Genomic DNA, 22,611 nt, shown 5'->3' on the forward strand with positions numbered 1-22,611 from the left:
CAGAACACGAACAATACTACTCTGGCTGATGCCAGATTCCCGTGCGATTTGACGCGAACTAACGCGAGGATCTCGAACCACAGTGGCAAGAGTACGAATTTCCGTTTCCTCGTTAGTAACTTTCCTTTGCCGGATATGTTTCCGTCGCGCTTAAGATCCAGTTCTGAATTTATCATACACGTATTTAAATGTACGACGTGTACGGTGAGTACGTTGAGGATATCTTTCAGCGTATAAATCTCTAGCTCTCACTGAATTTCGTCGGCATGCTCCGTAAATAAGAAACATATCGACTTGTTCTTCGAAGGAATACATCATTCACATATGCTTGATTCGTCGATATTACTCTTACCGTTCCTATTAGTGTTGCGTTGCGAAACCGTCGAATGGTGTTTACATGTCAATGGCACGTTAGATGGATAGGCCGCATTCGGCGGATATTTACTACTTGCACGATATACGAGAGAGAATTGTCAGAGCATGTGCTTCGATAGGTGCCGAAGTGATAAGGAATACCACTCAACCCATGATAAAAAGATTGCAGCACTGCACTGATACAAATGGTCACCACTTCGAACACCTTCTGTAAATTGACGTTCATGTCACCATTATGACCTTCGTTGACCTTCGAAGACCTTACTGTTACACAACATTCGATTCGTCTCGATAGCCGCTGTCAGAAAATAAGTACCAGACTATAGCACCCCATTTAAAAAAAAACAAAGTCGACCTACATATCTCTGAAGCGACCCCACCTACCAACAAAAAAAACCAGCGTCATATTATGGCCCCCGTTGTCCAATGCAACTTTTGTCCCACGAACTGTTCAGCTCCTATCATAGTTTCTGAGTTATTGTAGGTGTCAATAGTTGTTGACTCACCCTGTATAGCCCTTTTACGTAAACATCAGTGAAACTAACCGAGAAAATGCGAGTCCTCGTATATGTCGTTCACTTTCGATGACCTGTCCACCCCTGGTAGCGGTGCAGGGCTTATGCGGACGACCTCCTCTTTCTCACCTACTCCTCCCACGGAACTCAATGACGCCATCCAATGGATCCACCAGTATGGACGTCTTTCTGGTAGCGTTCTTAATGTCCGTAAATCGACTATGATGCACATTGGGCGCGGCCTCCCGGCTGTGGTGCCGACCCCACTCCCAGTCAGTACCAACCTTCGTTACTTGGGTATCGAATTTACGAGCTCCAAAAACTGCACAGTGGCCCTGGCTTACCGGCGGCTTTTGCAGTCGATTCGGCACCATGTCCGCGGTCAAGTGCACCGTAACTTAAACCAACTCCAACGTGTGTCGTATGTCAACATGTACGTCGCCCCTAAACTGGTACACGTCGCTCAGATCCTCCCAATGCCGTTACTCCTTGGCCGCCGCATCCAATCAGCCTTTGGATATTTCGTGTCAGCAGGGGCACTTTTCAAAGTCCGCTCATCATCATCAGTTATCTGCTATATTAGCAGGTCCTTTGCCTCTCCATTTTCTGCGATCCATTCCTTCTTAAGGCTGCTGTATGTTGTACCGTCCATCATGTCATCCAGTATCTGGAATCTCTTCCTTCCTCGCTTCCTTTTCCCTTCTACATAACCTTCTAAAACTGTTTTTATCAGTCCGTCATTCTTTCTTAATATATGCCCAATCCAATTTCTTTTTCTTCTCTTTATTACATCTAGTAACTGCCTTTTCTCTCCCACTCTTCTCAGTACCTCTTCATATTTTACTCTGTCCATCCAACTTATTCTTTCCATCTTCCGCCATGTCCAGATCTCAAAAGCCTCCAGCCTTTCTCTGTCTTTTTTCCTCATAGTCCATGTTTCAGCGCCATATAGAAGAACACTCCATACAAGACATTTTATGAGTCTCTTTCTGCGTTCCCTGTCCATACCACTGCAGAAGATTCTCCTTTTCTTATAAAATGCCTCTTTTGCCATTGCTATTTGTTTTAATTTCTGTGGTGCACTTCCAGTCGGTGTCTATCCTGCTTCCAAGATACTTAAAATTTTGCACCTGTTCTAGTGTTTCTTCATTCAGCAGAATTTTTATTTCCTTATTTCCTCCTATTGCCAATACTTTTGTTTTATTTGTGTTAATTTTCATTCCATATTTTTTTCCGTTAGTTGCAATGGTGTCCACCAAATCCTGTAATTCTTTTTCCCCTGTGGCTAGAAGGACCATGTCATCAGCAAATCTCAAGCACCCTACTCTTCTTCTATTTCTACTCCTTTGTCATCTAATGAGCAATGGTCAATCATATTTTCCAAGTACAGGTTGAAAAGAGTAGGTGATAAACAGCATCCTTGTCTTACTCTTTTCCCTAGTCTGATCCAGTTTGTACTTTCTCCTCTCACTTTAACTGAAACTTTTGATTAAGGTACAATGAGTTTATAAGTCTTCTGGTTTTCCAGTCCACTCTCTTTTCCCTCATAATAGTCGCCAGCTTGTCCCAAACCACATTGTCAAATGCCTTTTCTAAATCGATGAAGCACATATATAGGTCTCTTCCTTTTTCAATAAACCTTTCTCCCAAGATTCGTAGGAGCCCTATTGCATCTCTGGTGCCCGTATTCCGTCTAAAGCCAAACTGCTCCACGCCGAGATTCTCCTCTATTACTTTTTCAAGTCTTTTATTAATTATTCTTAACATCACTTTGGCTGCATGTGAAATGAGGCTGATTGTCCTGTGCTCGCTGCATTTCTTGGTTCCTTGTTTTTTCGGCAATGGAATCATTACTGTTGTCAAAAAGTCCTCAGGCCATTCACCACTGTCATATATTTTATTACATAACCTCAATATTTCTCTTATTCCATTGTGGTTCAAGCATTTTAGTATTTCTCCCGGTATTGTATCTGTACCTACTGCTTTGCCATTTTTCATTGCAGCAATGGCAGACTTTACTTCTTCCATTATGATGGTCGGTCCTTTCTCTTCATCACTTACACTGTTGTGTGATTCAAGTTCCAGAGTTTCTGGTTTGCTATTTGTGTCATATAGCTCTTTTATATATTCTTCCCATCTCTGGAGGACATCGTCACGATCTTTATACACTACCTCTTCGTCTTTACTCAAAATTTCCATAGTAGCACTTCCTGCTCTGTTTTGTTCCCATGTCATAGTCTTTACTCTGTTGTATAGTAAGTCGTATCTTCCTTTCCTGTTCAGTTCTTCAATTTCATCACATTCCTCTTTTAGCCATTTTTTCCTAGCCTGCTCTGTTTCTCTTCGCAGTTCGTTATTTAACCTTCGGTATATCTTTCTTGCATCTTCAGTGTTCTTGTTTTTCAATTTTCTTCTCTCCTCCATCTTGGAAATCATTTCTTGTGTGACCCATGGTTTTTTTGACCTTTTCCCTTTTACATATCCTATATTTTGCTGTCCTGCTTTAATGATTCCTTCTTTCAGCATATTCCAGTACTCGTTGGCATTATCAGGTGCTTCTTTGTCTCGTAATGTGTTTAGAAAGTCCCGAGACAGCATTTCTGTAATTTGTTCTTTGTTGGACCTTGTCTTCTCTAGATCCCATTTCTTCACCATTGTCGCCTTTTTCAGTTTTTTCATTCTTATTTCTATTTCCGCCATAAGTAAGTTGTGGTCACTATTAATATCTGCACCTGGTAATGTGTGCACCTTCTTGATTCCATTCCTGTATCTTTCTTCTACCAGTATAAAATCGATTTGGTTTCTGTATTTATCCCCTGGTGATTTCCAAGTGTAGAGCCTCCTCTTATGTTTCTTGAACCACGTGTTTGCCACTATCAGCTGCCTTTCCCTGTAGAAGTCAATTAATCATTCACCTCTGTCATTTCTCTTTCCAAGACCATGACTGCCTACTATGTTTCCCTCTTTCCCTTCTCCCACAATGGCGTTCCAGTCTCCCATTACTATTTTGCAGCATTTATCATTTTCGTCCATTATTCTCTCTATTACATTGTACGTTTCCTCTACAATTTGGCATCATGTTCTGAAGTTGGCATATACACCTGGACAATCAGTATATCTTTTTGTGCTCCTTTCAGCCTTACACCAATAACCCGGACATTTGCATAGTCTACATATTCCACACATTTAGCCAATTCCTTTGTCATAATCATTCCTACTCCATTAATTCCTTTTACTTCTCCTCCTGAGTAGTAGAATACATATTCATCTGACTGCAACTCTCCATGTCCATTCCATCTTACCTCAGCAACTCCTACGAGGTCCATATGATTCTTTTCCATCTCTCTTTTAAGGTTTTCTAGTTTTCCTGCTTGTAGCAGAGTTCTGACATTCCAGGTACCAATTCTCGTTTTGATTTTTTGCCTCCTTTCAAGTTGTCCCCCCCGGAGATCCGAATGGGGGACTATTTTACCTCCGGACACTGATTTAACATGAGAGGAAGCCATTTTTTTGTGCGTAAAATGGAGACTGCATTATGCAGGGAAGATAATCTGCGGTGGTATTCCGTTGCCGGCCGCCCCTAACATGGGATACAGACGCCTTTCACAGCCGCCCGCTCCGGGTCAGACGCTGCATGAGAATTACAGGTTGGAAAATGAAAGACCCCTAGCCCTCGAAACCTAATAGCGTCAGGGTCGGAAAAGAACAAGAGCTGGTCAAGGGTGGTCGGATAGGAAAGATAAAAGTCAGGAGCCTGGCATAAGTAAGTGGAAGCAATGCCAGGACTCAGCTCGGGGCCCCGTGGTCGCCAGCCACGTATCACTAGCTGTGACTCCCTGAGGTATCAAAGTCCGCTACAACGCTCTAACACTGCCTCCTGCAAAACGTGGTCCCGGACTCGTCAACGTGCGGGCACGATCTTCTGCACTCTTTGTCCACACACTGTTGCGGCACTGGCAGAGGCCGGTCCCGTCCTTAACACGCAGTCTCTTAGATATCCTCCGACCAGCTTCTCTCGATCCACCGATCAATGTGGCGCCTATCTTTCCATTATTGCACCACGTCGCCAATTGTTTCATAGAACTCCGCTACGTTCGGGCCGATGTCCCAGTCACCCGTCCTCCCCGTACAAAAGATTATTATCGTTTGTTTATGCTGTCCAACCCTTGCGACCCCATGGTGCTACAGCATCCTGATAGTAACTGGCGAACGGTTTGAGGGTGTGTGCACGCACCCTTTTTACCGTCGTCTGTGTCTGCAGTCTGGTATGTTTTAGTCTATGGCAAATTTCCCACTAATAGTCGACTTTATCGCATAGGACTGGCCACCTCCCCACTCTGCCCTGACTGTCAGCTCGAAGACACCGACGAGCACCGTCTTACGTGCCCCCTCAAACGAAACGTATGGCTCCTCATCCAAGGCATCGTGGGCTTTTTCCTCCGAGCCCCGCCAACGACGGTAACCCCAGATTTCTTGTTGTTGCCCCAAACATTTCAGTACCCTCTTGCTAAGCACCATACAGTCATCTAGTTTCGAGGACAGGCTTTAGAATACGTCTTTAAGAGTGGTCCGCATACAGTCTTTGACTTCTGGTACAAAGTTGTGACCGCGCATAGCACCCTCACCCGAAAACCATCTTACAGACAAATTTTGCCGGTTATCTCCGCAGCGTCTTCCTTGATTCCCCTCAAAGTTGTGGTGTACCATGCCTACACGTCACATGATGCAACACCCTTATCCACGTTCTCATGCATCGACAAAAAATAAAAGAAGGAAGAAGACAAAATATGTTTTTTGTTGTATTTAATGTTATTGTAATAATTTTGTTAAATAATAATCATTTGTATATGTTTAAATGGTACCTTGAAGAGCTGTTGCATCGTATATATATATATATATATATATATATATATATATATATATATATTGTTGTGGTCTTCAGTCGAGAGACTGGTTTCATGCAGCCCTCCATGCTACTCTATCCTGTGCAAGCTACTTCATATCCCACTGCAGCCTACATCCTTCTGAATCTGCTTAGAGTATTTATCTCTTGGTCTCCCTCTATGATTTTTACCCTCCACGCTGCCCGCCAATACTAAATTGGTGATCCCTTGATGCCTCATAATATGCCCTACCAACCGATCCCTTCTTCTAGTCACGTTGTGCCACAAACTCCTCTTCTCCCCAAATCTATTCAATACCCCCTCATTAGTTATGTGATCTACCCATCTAATCTTCAGCATTCTTGTGTAGCACCACATTTCGAAAGATTCTATTCTCTTCTTGTGCAAACTATTTATCGTCCATGTTTCACTTCCATACATGGCTACACTCCATACAAGTCCTTTCAGAAACTGCTTCCTGACTCTTAAATCTACACTCCACACACACACACACACACACACACACATATATATATATATATATATATATATATATATATATATATATATATATTGTTCGATAAAAAAAAAGTGGTCAGCGCGACGGAATGTCATACCTAATGGCCCTGGTTCGATTCCCGGCTGGGTCGGAGATTTTTCTCCGCTCAGGGGCTTAGTGTTGTGTTGTCCTTATCATCATCATTTTATCCTCATCGACACGCAAGACGCCGCACTGGCGTCAACTCTAAAGACTTGCACCAGGCGAACGGTCTACCTGAAGGGAGGCCCTAGCCATACGGCATTCCCATTTACTTTCTACGACGTAAATCTGTGACTGGATGTTGCAGCGTCGCGGATCCTGGAGTCTCTCGACACGACGGCGGAGCCGTGCGAGGACTTCTACCAGTTCGCGTGCGGCGGCTGGATCCGGCGCCACCCCGTGCCCGAGTCGCAGTCCTCGTGGGACCAGTTCCGGCTGCTGCGCGAGGACCTGCTCATCGACCTCAGGGGTGAGCATGTCACCTACGGATTTACCGCTTCTAGCATTCGCGTTTAACCTGCGGCTCTCTGAACTAGGCTGGGTGGCGCATATCCGGTACAGTAAGCCGGATCAGGGGGTGCGAGTGCGACGTGGTTCCTCAGGGAACTGTTCCGCAGGTGCGACTCCGCAGTCAGTGGCTAAGCGTGCTCCATCAAACTGAGGGTCCGTCCCCACCCGATAGTTTTTTTATTTAATGACATTATCAAATAAATAAGAGCTGATCGGCGTTACGTGCTACGGGAGCTGTTTCAGTCGGATTTTGGCTGCTCAGTAATACTAAATTCAAGGAACATAGTTTTAGCAGTAATTAAGGTCAAGTACATTTGCACCAATTAAGGTCCCAAAAAACACCGACACGCTTTAGGGTCGGATTCCGTACCTCAAAACAAGAAAAAAAATGCCTGTTAAACGTGGGTCGAAAAAGGCATACCAGAAGTGCTATGAGTACTTGTAGATCGCGCTTGTCCGACACACATCTCTTCTACTGAACAAGAGTTCACAGCTCTTCAGGTATGCCGCTTTCGGCCCATGTTTAATAGGAATTTTTTCCTTGTTTTGGTCCTCTTTACCTCTTCTGAAAATATGGAAAGCAAAGAGCTTGAAGTAGAAGAGTTGAATTTCATAGTATCGAAGACAAACAAGTGCTCAGAGCTCTTAAGCTATGCATTTCAGAGTCCACATCTAGTTGACTTTTTTTCTCTTGTTTGGGTCTAAGGAACCTGCCACTAAAACTTGGTGTTTTTCTGAGTACACACAGTTCAGTCGTCAAACATAACAGAAGTCAGCCACTAGCTCTTTCATACAAATCTACTCATGCCTAATGTCAACACAGGTCCAGTATATCAAAATATTGTCACACGCTGTTATAAAAATCAGCGATCCACTCTGCAGTCTATTGGTCGCAGCGGTAGACGCGAGGCGTACTATCGGCATTCCTTGTTGAAAGTCACTTTTTGGTGCAAACACTTTGTCACCATTCGCTGTAATTCTTTCGTTTTACTGAAGGTCAACCAACAGCGACGGGGACGCACTCATCCGGTACATTTCAGTACGCCTCTTCCCTCTACGTGACTAGTACCACGCTCTACTTACTGACTGCCTCAGACAACAATATCACTCGCTCGGAGCACTCGCCTCTTGACAGTCGATTACTGGCTTATCCCCAGCCTGTGTGAGCAAAATATGTTTATCTCTGAATAAGGAACCGTGAATCCCTTACTACTACTGGCAGTGGGTAGTGTTGGTGTTTGAAAGGGCTCGTCCGACAAAGACAATAAGCACAAACCAAGTTTGTTTACAGCTTACCTATTGTGAACACTGGCTCTATATTTAGCTGACGGAGCCCTATGAGATCAAAACGCTATACGAAGTGACCATCATCACAGCAAAAGCAATAGACCTTGCTGTCTATTTACAATGGTAACTCAGTAAGCATCTGTACTTTCCTTGTTATCGTCTCTAGGCTGGCAGTACAGCTTAGTGCAAACGCCAGCACCTAGATCGCACCATTCTCTTCACGTGTAACAAGAGTTCGCTTTGAATTGTTGAGGAGAATACATGGTTGCGCCAATCTTCGTTTGCACCGATGAGGACCAGCGATCTCTAATCCGTATTTTGTGCTCTGAAAGTGTCACAAGAAATGAAATCCATAGAACATTCTATAGAGGCAATGTTTTACCACAGCTAAGAGCTAACAGCGAGGAAATATCAGGACGTCCAACGATATCCACTACGGACTCCAACACAGAGCAAGTTTGCGGTCTCAAAAATGTTCAAATGTGTGTGAAATCTTATGGGACTTAACTGCTAATGCCACCAGTCCCTAAGCTTACACACTACCTAACCTAATTTATCCTAAGGACAAACACACACACCCATACCCGAGGGAGGACTCGAACCTCCGCCGGGACCAGCCGGTTTGTGGTCTGATTTAGAATAACCGATAAGTGACTGACGAAGAAATGGCAGACCAAATGCACGTTAGTCATAGTTCAGTATGTGACATAAATCTTAACTGGCTCAGCTTTCGTAAATTCTGTGCAAGATGGGTCCAAAGATAACTCAATGAAGAGAACACTCGCAACAGTGTAAGAATCTATTATCAGATTCCCTCACGTCAAAAAAGGTAAAACGTTTTTTAAATGAATCATCCCTATAGATGAAACATAGTATCATCTCTTCGAACCATAGAGCAAAAGACAGAGCAGGGAATGGAAGCAGCCAAAAAGAAATTCCAAGAGTCAGCCGTGAACAGGAAAAACGATTCTCACAATTTGTTCTGATTCACAGGAACACTACCTGGAAAGGGGGTCAGAAGTAAAAAAGCTGGCAGTACGATGACATGTAACGAATTTAAGCCTGTAATTTGAAACAAACGACGAAGTGTTATCAAAGGACGTTCTCTATTTGCATGACAACGCTCTTCCACATACTGCGATCTACACCGTTCAAACACTCCAGAATATGTGTCTCTAAATATTGGACGCCCTGCATGCAGTCTTGATTTCGACCCGTCGGATTTCCATTCGTTTGGTCCGCTTAAAGATGGTTTACGAGGCAGTCGCTTCAACTCCGACGAATAGGTCAAGGAAGTAGGGAATACGTGGTTTGCTGCTCTAACGAGAAAATGTTTTTTATGCTTGCAACGACGGTCCTAGTGCGCTTAAAACCAAGTGACTGTGTTGCAAAACGATGTCGTTGTAAATTTTCTACTGTTGTTGTAAGAAATTAGAAAAGCGTTGTGGTGAAACTTGTTATCTTATCCTGGTGTCTGTAGAGGTACAAATGAATGCACTATTAGCAAGGGATAATTGGAGCAAGGTTTTGTTCATCTTGATTAAGTGTGGAGAAATTAAATCACAGTTCCAATTTTTTCTAAACTAATTCCTCGTCTCAGCTACAAGAGCTTATTAGATTATGGCTGCCAAACAAGCCATTAAGTGTTTCTTCTGACGCTTTGCAGACAAACTTATTGTCTTCTGTCATCAGTTAAATTGTTTCTGTGGCAGCTTCAAGGGCGTATAAGTGACTACGACAAGTTTCGCTCGTAAAAGGCCATTTTCAGATCTCGATAAGTTGGTTATAGTGTTACATAATACTCGATTTTAATATCGATACGTGGGTTCACGGTACCATTCATAATCAGTTGCAAGTCGTCATAGCTGTAACTGAAACAAATATGTAGTTAAAACTCTTGTTGCAGGACACGCCAGCTACTAAATATGTCGCACAACTATCGACTTTCCTCTGTCACACAGATAAACAGTACACAATCATACGCAGGTTACGTCTTCGTATTTTTGTCTCAGGAACTAAAATAACCTCAGTTCCACGATTTCGACGAAGATTTTCGAGAGCTTTCCCTCAGCTGTAAAGCAAATGTTCCCAGTTGGGTCCTTGATCAAAAATAACTGTACAGATGATCGGATCTTGAACAACCCCCTATATTCCTCCGGATAAAGAAAAGACGAAAATTTGTATCAACAGTTGTGTTACTGTGGTGTTAAACACACAGACTGTCTAAGTACTTGAGTACTGTGCGTTGACAGCAGTCTTGTGTCTTTAATAACAAAATTACTTTCCCGTAATAAAAGAAAATAACATTTTCTCCCCCTTTCCTGTAGGCCACACTCTTTCTGCTAGAATACACCGGTAAAAGAATAATTATGTTATACCGCAATTAATATTTCAGCCTCTTTTTGTTCTTTTTATTATGTAATGCTCTTCAGTCCCAAGCAGCACAGCGTAATTTTAATATTCATACCGATGTTAGCAGCAAGTGTACAGTTGGTAGCAAATATTTGTATCCGTAATGAAGTGCCGTCTACAAACAAACTTCTGTTTGTGTATTATGTGTTTGCAAACGTGTAACGTGTACACTTGGCCGCGAAAATATAAAAAAGGTGAAAGTTGCAGATAAATAAATATCAAATTATATCAACACAGACATCGGCAACACTCAGAAGCTCACCGAAGGTAGCAATATTGATACTCGGTTTTGTCGTCACGGAAACATGTTTATGAGAATAGTTCATCTGGGCGTACTTTAAAATAAACTGATTTTGTTCCATTACTATCCTTTGTAGGACTGAATGGTATGGACAATGAGGCATAATACCGATGATTTAACTTGGTAGCCAAAGCGTAAATAAAATTACGTCGACCTATCACTGCCGAAGAAACTATATGTGTTTGGTTACCTAAACTGCATAGTTAATGAAACTGTTTCTACAAGCTATACAATGTTTCTGAACTTCGGAGTCTCATCAAATTATTTTTTTTGTACCAGTTTCTTAGTCATTAGTTTCAGTATTTTGTTCATTCCTCTTATCTGTGTAGGAATAAAACACACACAGTATAGAGAATACCTTACAAACAATTTGAAGCAGTTTTTTCTGTAGGCTATTCAGTATAGGTTTTTATTGTGATATGAAACGTTTTACGAGAATAAATATTACATGTAAGGTCAATAAATGCTATAAATTGGCTTGAGATAAAGAGCTGTCATCTCTCTGCCATACTCACGAAGGCACACGAGGGAGTACATAGGGAAAGAGTGCAAGATGTAAAACTGCGACTTCACATCAAAAGTGACTAGGGTGCATGCACTGGACAGCTAGTGTGAACGAGAAGAGCCTCCCGTGCCTCGGAGCGAATCAGCGAATGTCTCAACATCTGATGACGCCCACAGGAAGCTGATTACTGTACGCACTATATTCCGTTCTCCTTTAACAAAGCTCCCTGTTTGCGCCTTCTGAGAAGGTAGGCTGGCAACCTGCAACGCCACAATGTTAACACAATTGTATGCCCCCCAGGCGTCAAGTCTGTGTCTTGAAGTGTATGTAGTCGACTTACTCAGCAACATGTTCATTTAGTGTAACGTTGGAATAGAATCTTCAGAATGTATGGTGGCTACTCACACCTCCATAATTTTCTTGTATTTACACCAAATAAGATAAATATCTAAGGTACTATTTGAAATACAATGTGTTATATAATTCCAGAATGAGATTTTCACTCTGTAGCGGAGTGTGCGCTGATATGAAACTTCCTGGCAGACTGTGTGCCGCCATACCGAGACTCAAACTCAGGACCTTTGCGTTTTGCGTGCAAGTGCTCCACCGTCTGAGCTACCCAAGCACGACTCACGCCCCGTCCTCACAGCTTTACTTCTGCCAGTATCTCGTCTCCTACCTTCCAAATTTCACAGAAACTCTTCTGCGAACCACTTGCCCGCGAAAGACAAAGGTCCCGAGTTCGAGTCTCGGAGCGGCACACAGTTTTAATCTGCTAGGAAGTTCGTTACATAATTGCTTAAGATTAAATATCGCACTACTTGATTTACGTCTAGTGCTCTTTCTTAAGACGTTACATATAATTGTGCTTAAATTCCAATAACAGATTGCATGAAATGGAAAATTCTAAGTGTTTCCAAATGACGGGTTTTGTGGGCCATTCAGCCTCCAATTATCACGTACCAGTAGTGTATTCACTTTCGGTTTCTGTTTTGAACAAAATGACAGAGCCTATTTACAAACGTGTTTAAAATATCTTACGCTTATTTCAATATAAACTGAATGTATCGGACACTTTACTGAGAAAAATGTCCAGAAAAACTGAAGTTGCAATTAGTATGAACAAAAAAGTATAAAGTGAAGAATGTACGTAGTATATGGGAATGTCTGCCTCAGCAGAAAATGAAATGACGTGCCAAAATTTATATTAATTCCCAAAAATATGTTATCGAGGACCCAGAAAATGCTCATCAAAGCCTGTAGGGTATTTTAACGTGGGCGATTAAAATATATTTTTATTTGTCACTGAGTAACCAGTCCTTTTAACACACGCACGTCATAAATCAGTTTTCACAGTCCTAACTAACGTACAGGTTTAATATGTCGCTATTAGTCAAAATAAGTTGACAGTTCGGTGTTAAGTACGAGGCATTTCATTCAGGCCCGTCGACGCATAAATCCGAATAAACGGGCGACTGAGAATACAACTGTCGCTGAGCTCACTGTCAACAACGTATCAGCAGGTTCCATGCGAGTCTCATATTTATTTCTACCGAAGAATCGGTGCTCTTACATCTCCCGTTTCACGAAGAAAGAAACGGTACTTAAACGGTGGTGTAATAAAGTTGGTGTTCCGTCGACACGTTGTTCACACGTGGAAATCAAAGCAAACCACATTCTTTGGCCGGTAATGCTCGTAAAACGAAGAGAATAGTACCTTACCTATGGTAAGGATCCCACACTGCGCAGCAGTACTCCAAAAGAGGACAGACAAGCGTAGTGTAGGCAGCCTCTTTAGCAGATCTGTTGCATCTTCTAAGTGTTCTGTCAATAAAACGCAGCCTTTGGTTCGCCTTCCCCACAACATTTTCTTTATGTTCCTCCCAATTTAAGTTTTTCTTAATCGTAGGTATTTAGTTGAATTTACGGCCTTTCGATTAGACTGATTTATCGTGTAATCAAAGTTTAACGGATTCCTTTTAGCACTCATGTGGATGACCTGACACTTTTCATTATTTACGGCCAATTGCTAATTTTCGCACCATTCAGATATCTTATCTAAATTGCCTTTCAATTTGCTTTGATCTTCTGATGAGTTTACAAGAGGGTTTATGACAGTATCATCTGCAAACAACCGAAGACGGCTACTCAGATTGTCTCCGGAATCGCTCATATAGCTAAGGAAAAGTAGAGAGCCTATAACACTACCTTGACGAAAGCCAGAAATCACTTCTGTTGAAGTCGATAAGTCTTCGTCAGTTACTACAAACTGTGACCTCTGTGACAGAAAATGACGAATCCAGTCACATAACTGAGATGATATTCCACAAGCACTCGATTTAACTACAAGCAGCTTGTGAGGTATAGTGTCGAAATCCTTCTGTAACGGTAGAAACACGAAATCAATTTTAAAATGCCTTTTCAGTAGCATTCAATACTTCGTGTGAGTAAAGAGCTAGTTGTGTTTCACAGGAACGATATTTTCTAAACCCACGTTGACTGTGTGTCAACAGACTGTTTTCTTAGAGGTAATTCATAATGTTCGAACACAATATATGTTCCAAAATCCTGCCACCTATGATATGTGCCTGTAATTACGTGGATTACTCCTAATTCCTCAATATTGGTGTGACCTGCGCAACTTTATAGTTTTTGAGTACGGATCTTTCGTCGAAAGAGTGCTCTATATGATTATTTAGTATGGGGCTATTGTTTAAGTGTCCTCTGAAAGGAACCTAATTGGTATACAGTTTGGACAGGGAGACTTGCTTTTATTAAGTGATTTAAGTTTATCCGCTACTCAGAGGATATCTGCTTCTGAGTTCCGTTGTGATTTAGCATCCGTAATGAGGTTGGACGATGGCGGGATATTTGTGCCTTCAGGTAATCCCACAACCAAGAATCACGCCGATTGAGGTCTGGGGGCCTGGGAGGAAAAGCTGACGGACGTGGCGGCTCAGTGCACGATCCTCACTAAATGATGTGTGCAAGAGGTCTTTGACACGCGTAGCAACATAGGGGGAGCGCTGCGCTGGATAAAAGTCGTACTTTCCAGCAGGTGTTTATCTCTCTCTTACCATAGCCCATTTTATACGATTCTCATGCTTCATCAGTGACGTGTTTCCGTCCAGCGCCATTTGTTGGCCAGTTGTTGCACTCGTTTCTGGTTTCGATAAAACTCCATATCATTTCAAGCGCGTGTGTCAACTTTTATCTGTGTACCTATATTATTCCGTGAATTAGTGTATTTTAACTAACTTTTGGATCACCCTTACGTCTCTCGAAAAATAGAAGACTTTTACTTCCGTATCTCTTCTTAGCGGGAAGTGTGGCACACCACAAAATTTCCAAAAAAAAACTACACTACTGGCCATTAAAATTGCTACACCAAGAAGAAATGCAGATGGTAAACGGGTATTCATTGGACAAATATATTATACTAGAACTGATATATGATTACATTTTCATACAATTTGGGTGCATAGATCCTGATAAATCAGTACCCAGAACAACCACCTCTGGCCGTAATAACGGCCTTGATATGCCTAGGCATTGAGTAAAACATGGCGTGTACAGGTACAGATGCCCATGCAGCTTCAACACGATACCGCAGTTCATCAAGAGTAGTGACTGGCGTATTGTGACGAGCCAGTTGCTCGGCCACCATTGACCAGACGTTTTCAAGTAGTGAGAGATCTGGAGAATGTGCTGACCAGGGCAGCAGTCGAAAATTTTCTGTATCCAGAAAGGTCCGCACAGGACCTGCAACATGCGGTCGTGCATTTTCCTGCTGAAATGTAGGGTTTCGCAGGGATCGAATGAAGGGTAGAGCCACGGGTCGTAAAACATCTGAAATGTGATGTCCACTGTTCAAAGTGCTGTCAATGCCAACAAGAGGTGACCGAGACGTGTAACCAATGGCACCCCATACCATCACGCCGGGTGATACGGTAGTATGGCCATGACGAATACACGCTTCCAATGTGCGTTCACCGCGATGTCACCAAACACGGATGCGACCATCATGATGCTGTAAACAGAACCTGGATTCATCCGAAAAATTACGTTTTGCCATTCGTGCACCCAGGTTCGTCGTTGAGTACACCATCGCAGTCGCTCCTGTCTGTGATGCAGCGTCAAGGGTAAACACAGCTACGGTCTCCAAGCTGATAGTCCATGTTGCTGCAAACGTCGTCGAACTGTTCGTGCAGATGGTTGTTGTCTTGCAAACGTCTCCATCTGTTAACTCAGGGATCGAGACGTGGCTGCACGATCCGCTACAGCCATGCGGATAAGATGCCTGTCATATCGACTGCTAGTGATACGAGGCCGTTGGGCGTTCCGTATTACCCTCCTGAACCCGCCGATTCCATATTCTGTTAACAATCACTGGATCTTGACCAACGCGAGCAGCAATGTCGCGATACGATAAACCGCAATCGCGATAGGGTACAATCCGACCTTTATCAAAGTCGGAAACGTGATGGTACGCATTTCTCCTCTTTACACGAGGCGTCACAACAACGTTTCACCAGGCAACGCCGGTCAACTGCTGTTTGTGTATGAGAAATCGGTTGGAAACTTTCCTCATGCCAGCACGTTGTAGGTGTCGCCACCGGAGCCAACCTTGTGTGAATGCTCTGAAAAGCTAATCATTTGCATATCACAGCATCTTCTTGCTGTCGGTTAGATTTCGCGTCTGTAGCTCGTCATCTTCGTGGTGTAGCTATTTTAATGGCCAGTAGTGTACTAAGGCGGGCAGATGCTGTTCGTTTGACGTTGTGCAATTCCTCTCGTTGCTGTAGTTCGGCAATGACTGGTCCATAATGCATGCCGTGGCTGCCTGCGGCGTATGTGAGGCATTCTGGGTATCTGTCCCGCTGTGGCAACAGCTCATGCTCGACAAGTTGGCATAGCTCGTCGTTCGCTTCTGGGTAGCAGCTATTATTTGTCCTGTTTTTAATCTTCAATGTTTTTCATCTGTGACGAGTTTCTTTATTTACGCATTTATCGCATCACTTGTTGCAGAGCTTCTGGAGGCCGAGAACAAGGACGACGACCTGCGGCCAGTGAAGCAGGCGAGGGCGCTCTACAAGACCTGTCTGGACGTGGGTGAGTCTCCAGCCGTGGTCGTGGCGTGGCGCCTCTGGTTGGTAATCAATCAGTCCTGCGACCCAGGGTCGAATCGCGCCTCCGCTTAATAAAAATGGTCAGCAGTGGCGGACGAAGACTTCTAGCATAAGAAGTCACCCTTGCCTTGTCAAAGAAGGTGGAGCAGCGGACACAGTTTCAGGGCACTCTCTTGCTCTTGGGCTAAGATACGCCCTTTAAAAGTGGAAGAATTGTCAATGATAAACGGCATGAGGACGCGGAAGGCATTGGAAACCACTACATTATAGACACATAACATGTATCCAGAGAACATATGGCCCGTAATTGAAAAGGTGTCACGATTATCTCCCCATTGGCAAAAGTTTCCGGAATAGTCTCCCATCCGGATCTCTGGGAAGGGGCAGACAAGTGGGAGGTGACCGTGAGAAAAAGACTGAATGAACAACGAAACGATAGCTTTGGACGTGTCGTGGTGTTGTGTCGCCTACTGTGGGAGCCAGCACCAACACAGACAAGGCAGTGAGGCGTAGCGCCGCATAGCGATCCTGCCTTGGAGGCGGTTAAGTGGGAGATGTGTCTCAGAGCTGGAGAGTGACAGATGGTGACGCGAGACTGGACGCGCACGTAGTTTATGTATCAGCCGATAGAGGACAGTACTGGATAGGGGGACTGTGATTTTAGTTTCGATTGTGCCCACTAGAGTGCACTAAAGTAATAGAATGTCTCTTATAAACTGTTGCAGTATTTTCATAAAGTGTTACTACGTCATTATGTGTATGTAAAATGTTATACATGTGTTTTAGCAGCATGAATGATGCGTGAGTGTGGTTTAAGCTTAATATGAAGATAATTGTTTAACGATTTATGTAGTAGGATTTACTGTGGGAACATTTCGAAGAAGTATGGATATGGACAAAGGGGATTTTTGTAGAATAGGTTTGTAAAGTAAGTTTATGGTAAAGGGAAAGTTAATTCACTATAAATAACAACAGTAAATAACTTTATGCATAAGCAAAACTTCAGCATATTATATAATTACGTCGGTAAAAAGTGCAGTCGTGAGGTTTACTATTTTGCGATTGGTTATTGGTGAAAAGAGCGGATTGACGCGGGAGAATGTTGTTTTGCTATTGGCTGTTGAGTAAACTGACCAATGGTAAAGCAATATTCTTCGCGCTCCTTTCTCTGCTGGTAGAGAAGACTTAGAGTATTCTAGAGAGGAGTCGGAGCCTAGCCATGAAACAGTTCGGACGTGTATAGTAGTAGTTCCAATGGAAACGATAGTTGCCGGATCTAGCTGTGTTTCATACATCAAAAGTGTTGGAAAGTGACAGCATAATCATTCCGATGGGCGTGTAGAAATTTCGGAATTTTTAAGTGAAGAGAAAAAGACATATATTCCACGTGGCGTATTGAGTAGGTCGGTGGCTACAAACTGTGACTGTGTTTGGTACCGACAGACTTAATGTTTGGCGAGCATTATCAGTCAAAAACAATCAGTATTTTTGTAGCTAATACGTTTTCGGGAAATGCAACACCATAAACTTGCTAACGTGAGTGGAAGGGATTGTGAGTGACCGTGTTAACCCTTTCGTGGTTGATGGGTCATATATGTCCCACTAACTTTGAGCACAAATTAGTGTGTCGGGATATATATTATCCTGCTCTGCAAGTTCCTGCCATCTAGGGAGGACTGTAATGAACCTAAGAAAAAATCTGGACTGCACTGCACAGACACCAGAGGAGGCTATGGCTACTTTCGTTGATTGGCGCATGCATATGGCCACTGCAACTTCACTGATTTGTGTCATACCACAGTTTTCATCATTTCTCGCTTTATAGAGATGTCTGAAGTAAGTAATTCGTCTTATTACTAACGTAATATTCATTTTTAGTACAAATACACTGTCGAATGTACTTACCAGTCACTGTATTATTTTACACTCGAAATAAAATTAGTGGGACACATGTGTCCCAGCAGACCTTATTTGTAAGTTTCTTTATCGGTTTGAAATATAACGTGATGCTGTTTAATTCCTTTTCATTAATTTGCGCTGAAAATAATACAGTTACAGCTTGCTATTAATGAATTATCATTTCCATTTCGCAGATACAACAGCAGGTGATAGTTCAGACGTTTCACAAATAGCAAATAACAGTAACAGTAGAGTTGCGAATGTCTTTCTTGATATTTTCGCTGCTGAGGACTCTGATGAAAAGGCTGAACATAATGCATCTGTTATAAACATTGAAGAGATAGGAAATCAATGCGTAAATGATTCTGACAGTGACCCCAGTCACTGTCAGACCCTAGTCACTGTCAGACCCCAGTCACTGTCAGACCCCAGTCACTGTCAGACCCCAGTCATTGTCAGACCCCAGTCACTGTCAGACCCTAGTCACTGTCAGACCCCAGTCACTGTCAGACCCCAGTCACTGTCAGACCCTAGTCACTGTCAGACCCCAGTCACTGTCAGACCCCAGTCACTGTCAGACCCCAGTCACTGTCAGACCCCAGTCACTGTCAGACTCCAGTCACTGTCAGACCCCAGTCACTGTCAGACCCCAGTCACTGTCAGACCCCAGTCACTGTCAGACCCCAGTCACTGTCAGACCCCAGTCACTGTCAGACCCCAGTCACTGTCAGACCCCAGTCACTGTCAGACCCCAGTCACTGTCAGACCCCAGTCACTGTCAGACTCCAGTCACTGTCAGACCCCAGTCACTGTCAGACCCCAGTCACTGTCAGACTCCAGTCACTGTCAGACCCCAGTCACTGTCAGACTCCAGTCACTGTCAGACCCCAGTCACTGTCAGACCCCAGTCACTGTCAGACCCCAGTCACTGTCAGACCCTAGTCACTGTCAGACCCCAGTCACTGTCAGACCCCAGTCACTGTCAGACCCCAGTCACTGTCAGACCCCAGTCACTGTCAGACCCCAGTCACTGTCAGACCCCAGTCACTGTCAGACTCCAGTCACTGTCAGAATCACTTACGTATTGATCTCCTACCTCTGGTTGCATGCATGTATAATTTGTAGTTATTTTATTCCCTGCAAAATCCTGTTTATGTCTAAACAAGAAAATTACAAAATCACTGAGTCAACAGATAAGGTATCTCGTATTGGTTCGTGGGACATACTTGCCCCACTTTGTATTGTGAAGAAGACTGAGAACTAAAAAATATTTTGGTGGTGAAAGTGTAGTAATGAAATTGAAAAGAAACCATTGCCACCATAATATATTAAAACACTGTAAGAAATGAATTTTATCCTTGAAAGGGTTAAGACTAACACGGGCTTGGCAGTGATACTTGTTCACGTAAGTTTCAGAATATACACTCCTGGAAATTGAAATACACTCCTGGAAATGGAAAAAAGAACACATTGACACCGGTGTGTCAGACCCACCATACTTGCTCTGGACACTGCGAGAGGGATGTACAAGCAATGATCACACGCACGGCACAGCGGACACACCAGGAACCGCGGTGTTGGCCGTCGAATGGCGCTAGCTGCGCAGCATTTGTGCACCGCCGCCGTCAGTGTCAGCCAGTTTGCCGTGGCATACGGAGCTCCATCGCAGTCTCGTAGCATGCCGCGACAGCGTGGACGTGAACCGTATGTGCAGTTGACGGACTTTGAGCGAGGGCGTATAGTGGGCATGCGGGAGGCCGGGTGGACGTACCGCCGAATTGCTCAACACGTGGGGCGTGAGGTCTCCACAGTACATCGATGTTGTCGCCAGTGGTCGGCGGAAGGTGCACGTGCCCGTCGACCTGGGACCGGACCGCAGCGACGCACGGATGCACGCCAAGACCGTAGGATCCTACGCAGTGCCGTAGGGGACCGCACCGCCACTTCCCAGCAAATTAGGGACACTGTTGCTCCTGGGGTATCGGCGAGGACCATTCGCAACCGTCTCCATGAAGCTGGGCTACGGTCCCGCACACCGTTAGGCCGTCTTCCGCTCACGCCCCAACATCGTGCAGCCCGCCTCCAGTGGTGTCGCGACAGGCGTGAATGGAGGGACGAATGGAGACGTGTCGTCTTCAGCGATGAGAGTCGCTTCTGCCTTGGTGCCAATGATGGTCGTATGCGTGTTTGGCGCCGTGCAGCTGAGCGCCACAATCAGGACTGCATACGACCGAGGCACACAGGGCCAACACCCGGCATCATGGTGTGGGGAGCGATCTCCTACACTGGCCGTACACCACTGGTGATCGTCGAGGGGACACTGAATAGTGCACGGTACATCCAAACCGTCATCGAACCCATCGTTCTACCATTCCTAGACCGGCAAGGGAACTTGCTGTTCCAACAGGACAATGCACGTCCGCATGTATCCCGTGCCACCCAACGTGCTCTAGAAGGTGTAAGTCAACTACCCTGGCCAGCAAGATCTCCGGATCTGTCCCCCATTGAGCATGTTTGGGACTGGATGAAGCGTCGTCTCACGCGGTCTGCACGTCCAGCACGAATGCTGGTCCAACTGAGGCGCCAGGTGGAAATGGCATGGCAAGCCGCTCCACAGGACTACATCCAGCATCTCTACGATCGTCTCCATGGGAGAATAGCAGCCTGCATTGCTGCGAAAGGTGGATATACACTGTACTAGTGCCGACATTGTGCATGCTCTGTTGCCTGTGTCTATGTGCCTGTGGTTCTGTCAGTGTGATCATGTGATGTATCTGACCCCAGGAATGTGTCAATAAAGTTTCCCCTTCCTGGGACAATGAATTCACGGTGTTCTTACACTCCTGGAAATTGAAATAAGAACACCGTGAATTCATTGTCCCAGGAAGGGGAAACTTTATTGACACATTCCTGGGGTCAGATACATCACATGATCACACTGACAGAACCACAGGCACATAGACACAGGCAACAGAGCATGCACAATGTCGGCACTAGTACAGTGTATATCCACCTTTCGCAGCAATGCAGGCTGCTATTCTCCCATGGAGACGATCGTAGAGATGCTGGATGTAGTCCTGTGGAACGGCTTGCCATGCCATTTCCACCTGGCGCCTCAGTTGGACCAGCGTTCGTGCTGGACGTGCAGACCGCGTGAGACGACGCTTCATCCAGTCCCAAACATGCTCACTGGGGGACAGATCCGGAGATCTTGCTGGCCAGGGTAGTTGACTTACACCTTCTAGAGCACGTTGGGTGGCACGGGATACATGCGGACGTGCATTGTCCTGTTGGAACAGCAAGTTCCCTTGCCGGTCTAGGAATGGTAGAATGATGGGTTCGATGACGGTTTGGATGTACCGTGCACTATTCAGTGTCCCCTCGACGATCACCAGTGGTGTACGGCCAGTGTAGGAGATCGCTCCCCACACCATGATGCCGGGTGTTGGCCCTGTGTGCCTCGGTCGTATGCAGTCCTGATTGTGGCGCTCACCTGCACGGCGCCAAACACGCATACGACCATCATTGGCACCAAGGCAGAAGCGACTCTCATCGCTGAAGACGACACGTCTCCATTCGTCCCTCCATTCACGCCTGTCGCGACACCACTGGAGGCGGGCTGCACGATGTTGGGGCGTGAGCGGAAGACGGCCTGACGGTGTGCGGGACCGTAGCCCAGCTTCATGGAGACGGTTGCGAATGGTCCTCGCCGATACCCCAGGAGCAAGAGTGTCCCTAATTTGCTGGGAAGTGGCGGTGCGGTCCCCTACGGCACTGCGTAGGATCCTACGGTCTTGGCGTGCATCCGTGCGTCGCTGCGGTCCGGTCCCAGGTCGACGGGCACGTGCACCTTCCGCCGACCACTGGCGACAACATCGATGTACTGTGGAGACCTCACGCCCCACGTGTTGAGCAATTCGGCGGTACGTCCACCCGGCCTCCCGCATGCCCACTATACGCCCTCGCTCAAAGTCCGTCAACTGCACATACGGTTCACGTCCACGCTGTCGCGGCATGCTACGAGACTGCGATGGAGCTCCGTATGCCACGGCAAACTGGCTGACACTGACGGCGGCGGTGCACAAATGCTGCGCAGCTAGCGCCATTCGACGGCCAACACCGCGGTTCCTGGTGTGTCCGCTGTGCCGTGCGTGTGATCATTGCTTGTACAGCCCTCTCGCAGTGTCCGGAGCAAGTATGGTGGGTCTGACACACCGGTGTCAATGTGTTCTTTTTTCCATTTCCAGGAGTGTA

The 22,611-nt window shown here is 45.0% G+C and overlaps 1 protein-coding gene across 2 annotated transcripts in view; it reads left to right on the plus strand.

Annotated features, from left to right (window-relative positions):
- Window positions 1-22,611, plus strand: part of LOC126473867 (neprilysin-4-like) — a 742,276-nt gene that overhangs the window by 526,279 nt on the left and 193,386 nt on the right. For both annotated transcript variants that reach the window (XM_050101197.1, XM_050101196.1), the window contains exons 5-6: window positions 6,622-6,783; window positions 16,358-16,441. In XM_050101197.1, coding sequence (XP_049957154.1) covers window positions 6,622-6,783; window positions 16,358-16,441 — 246 coding nt within the window. The remainder of the gene's footprint in view (window positions 1-6,621; window positions 6,784-16,357; window positions 16,442-22,611) is intronic.

This window comes from Schistocerca serialis, chromosome 4, assembly GCF_023864345.2.
Source record: "Schistocerca serialis cubense isolate TAMUIC-IGC-003099 chromosome 4, iqSchSeri2.2, whole genome shotgun sequence".
NCBI lineage: Eukaryota > Metazoa > Arthropoda > Insecta > Orthoptera > Acrididae > Schistocerca > Schistocerca serialis.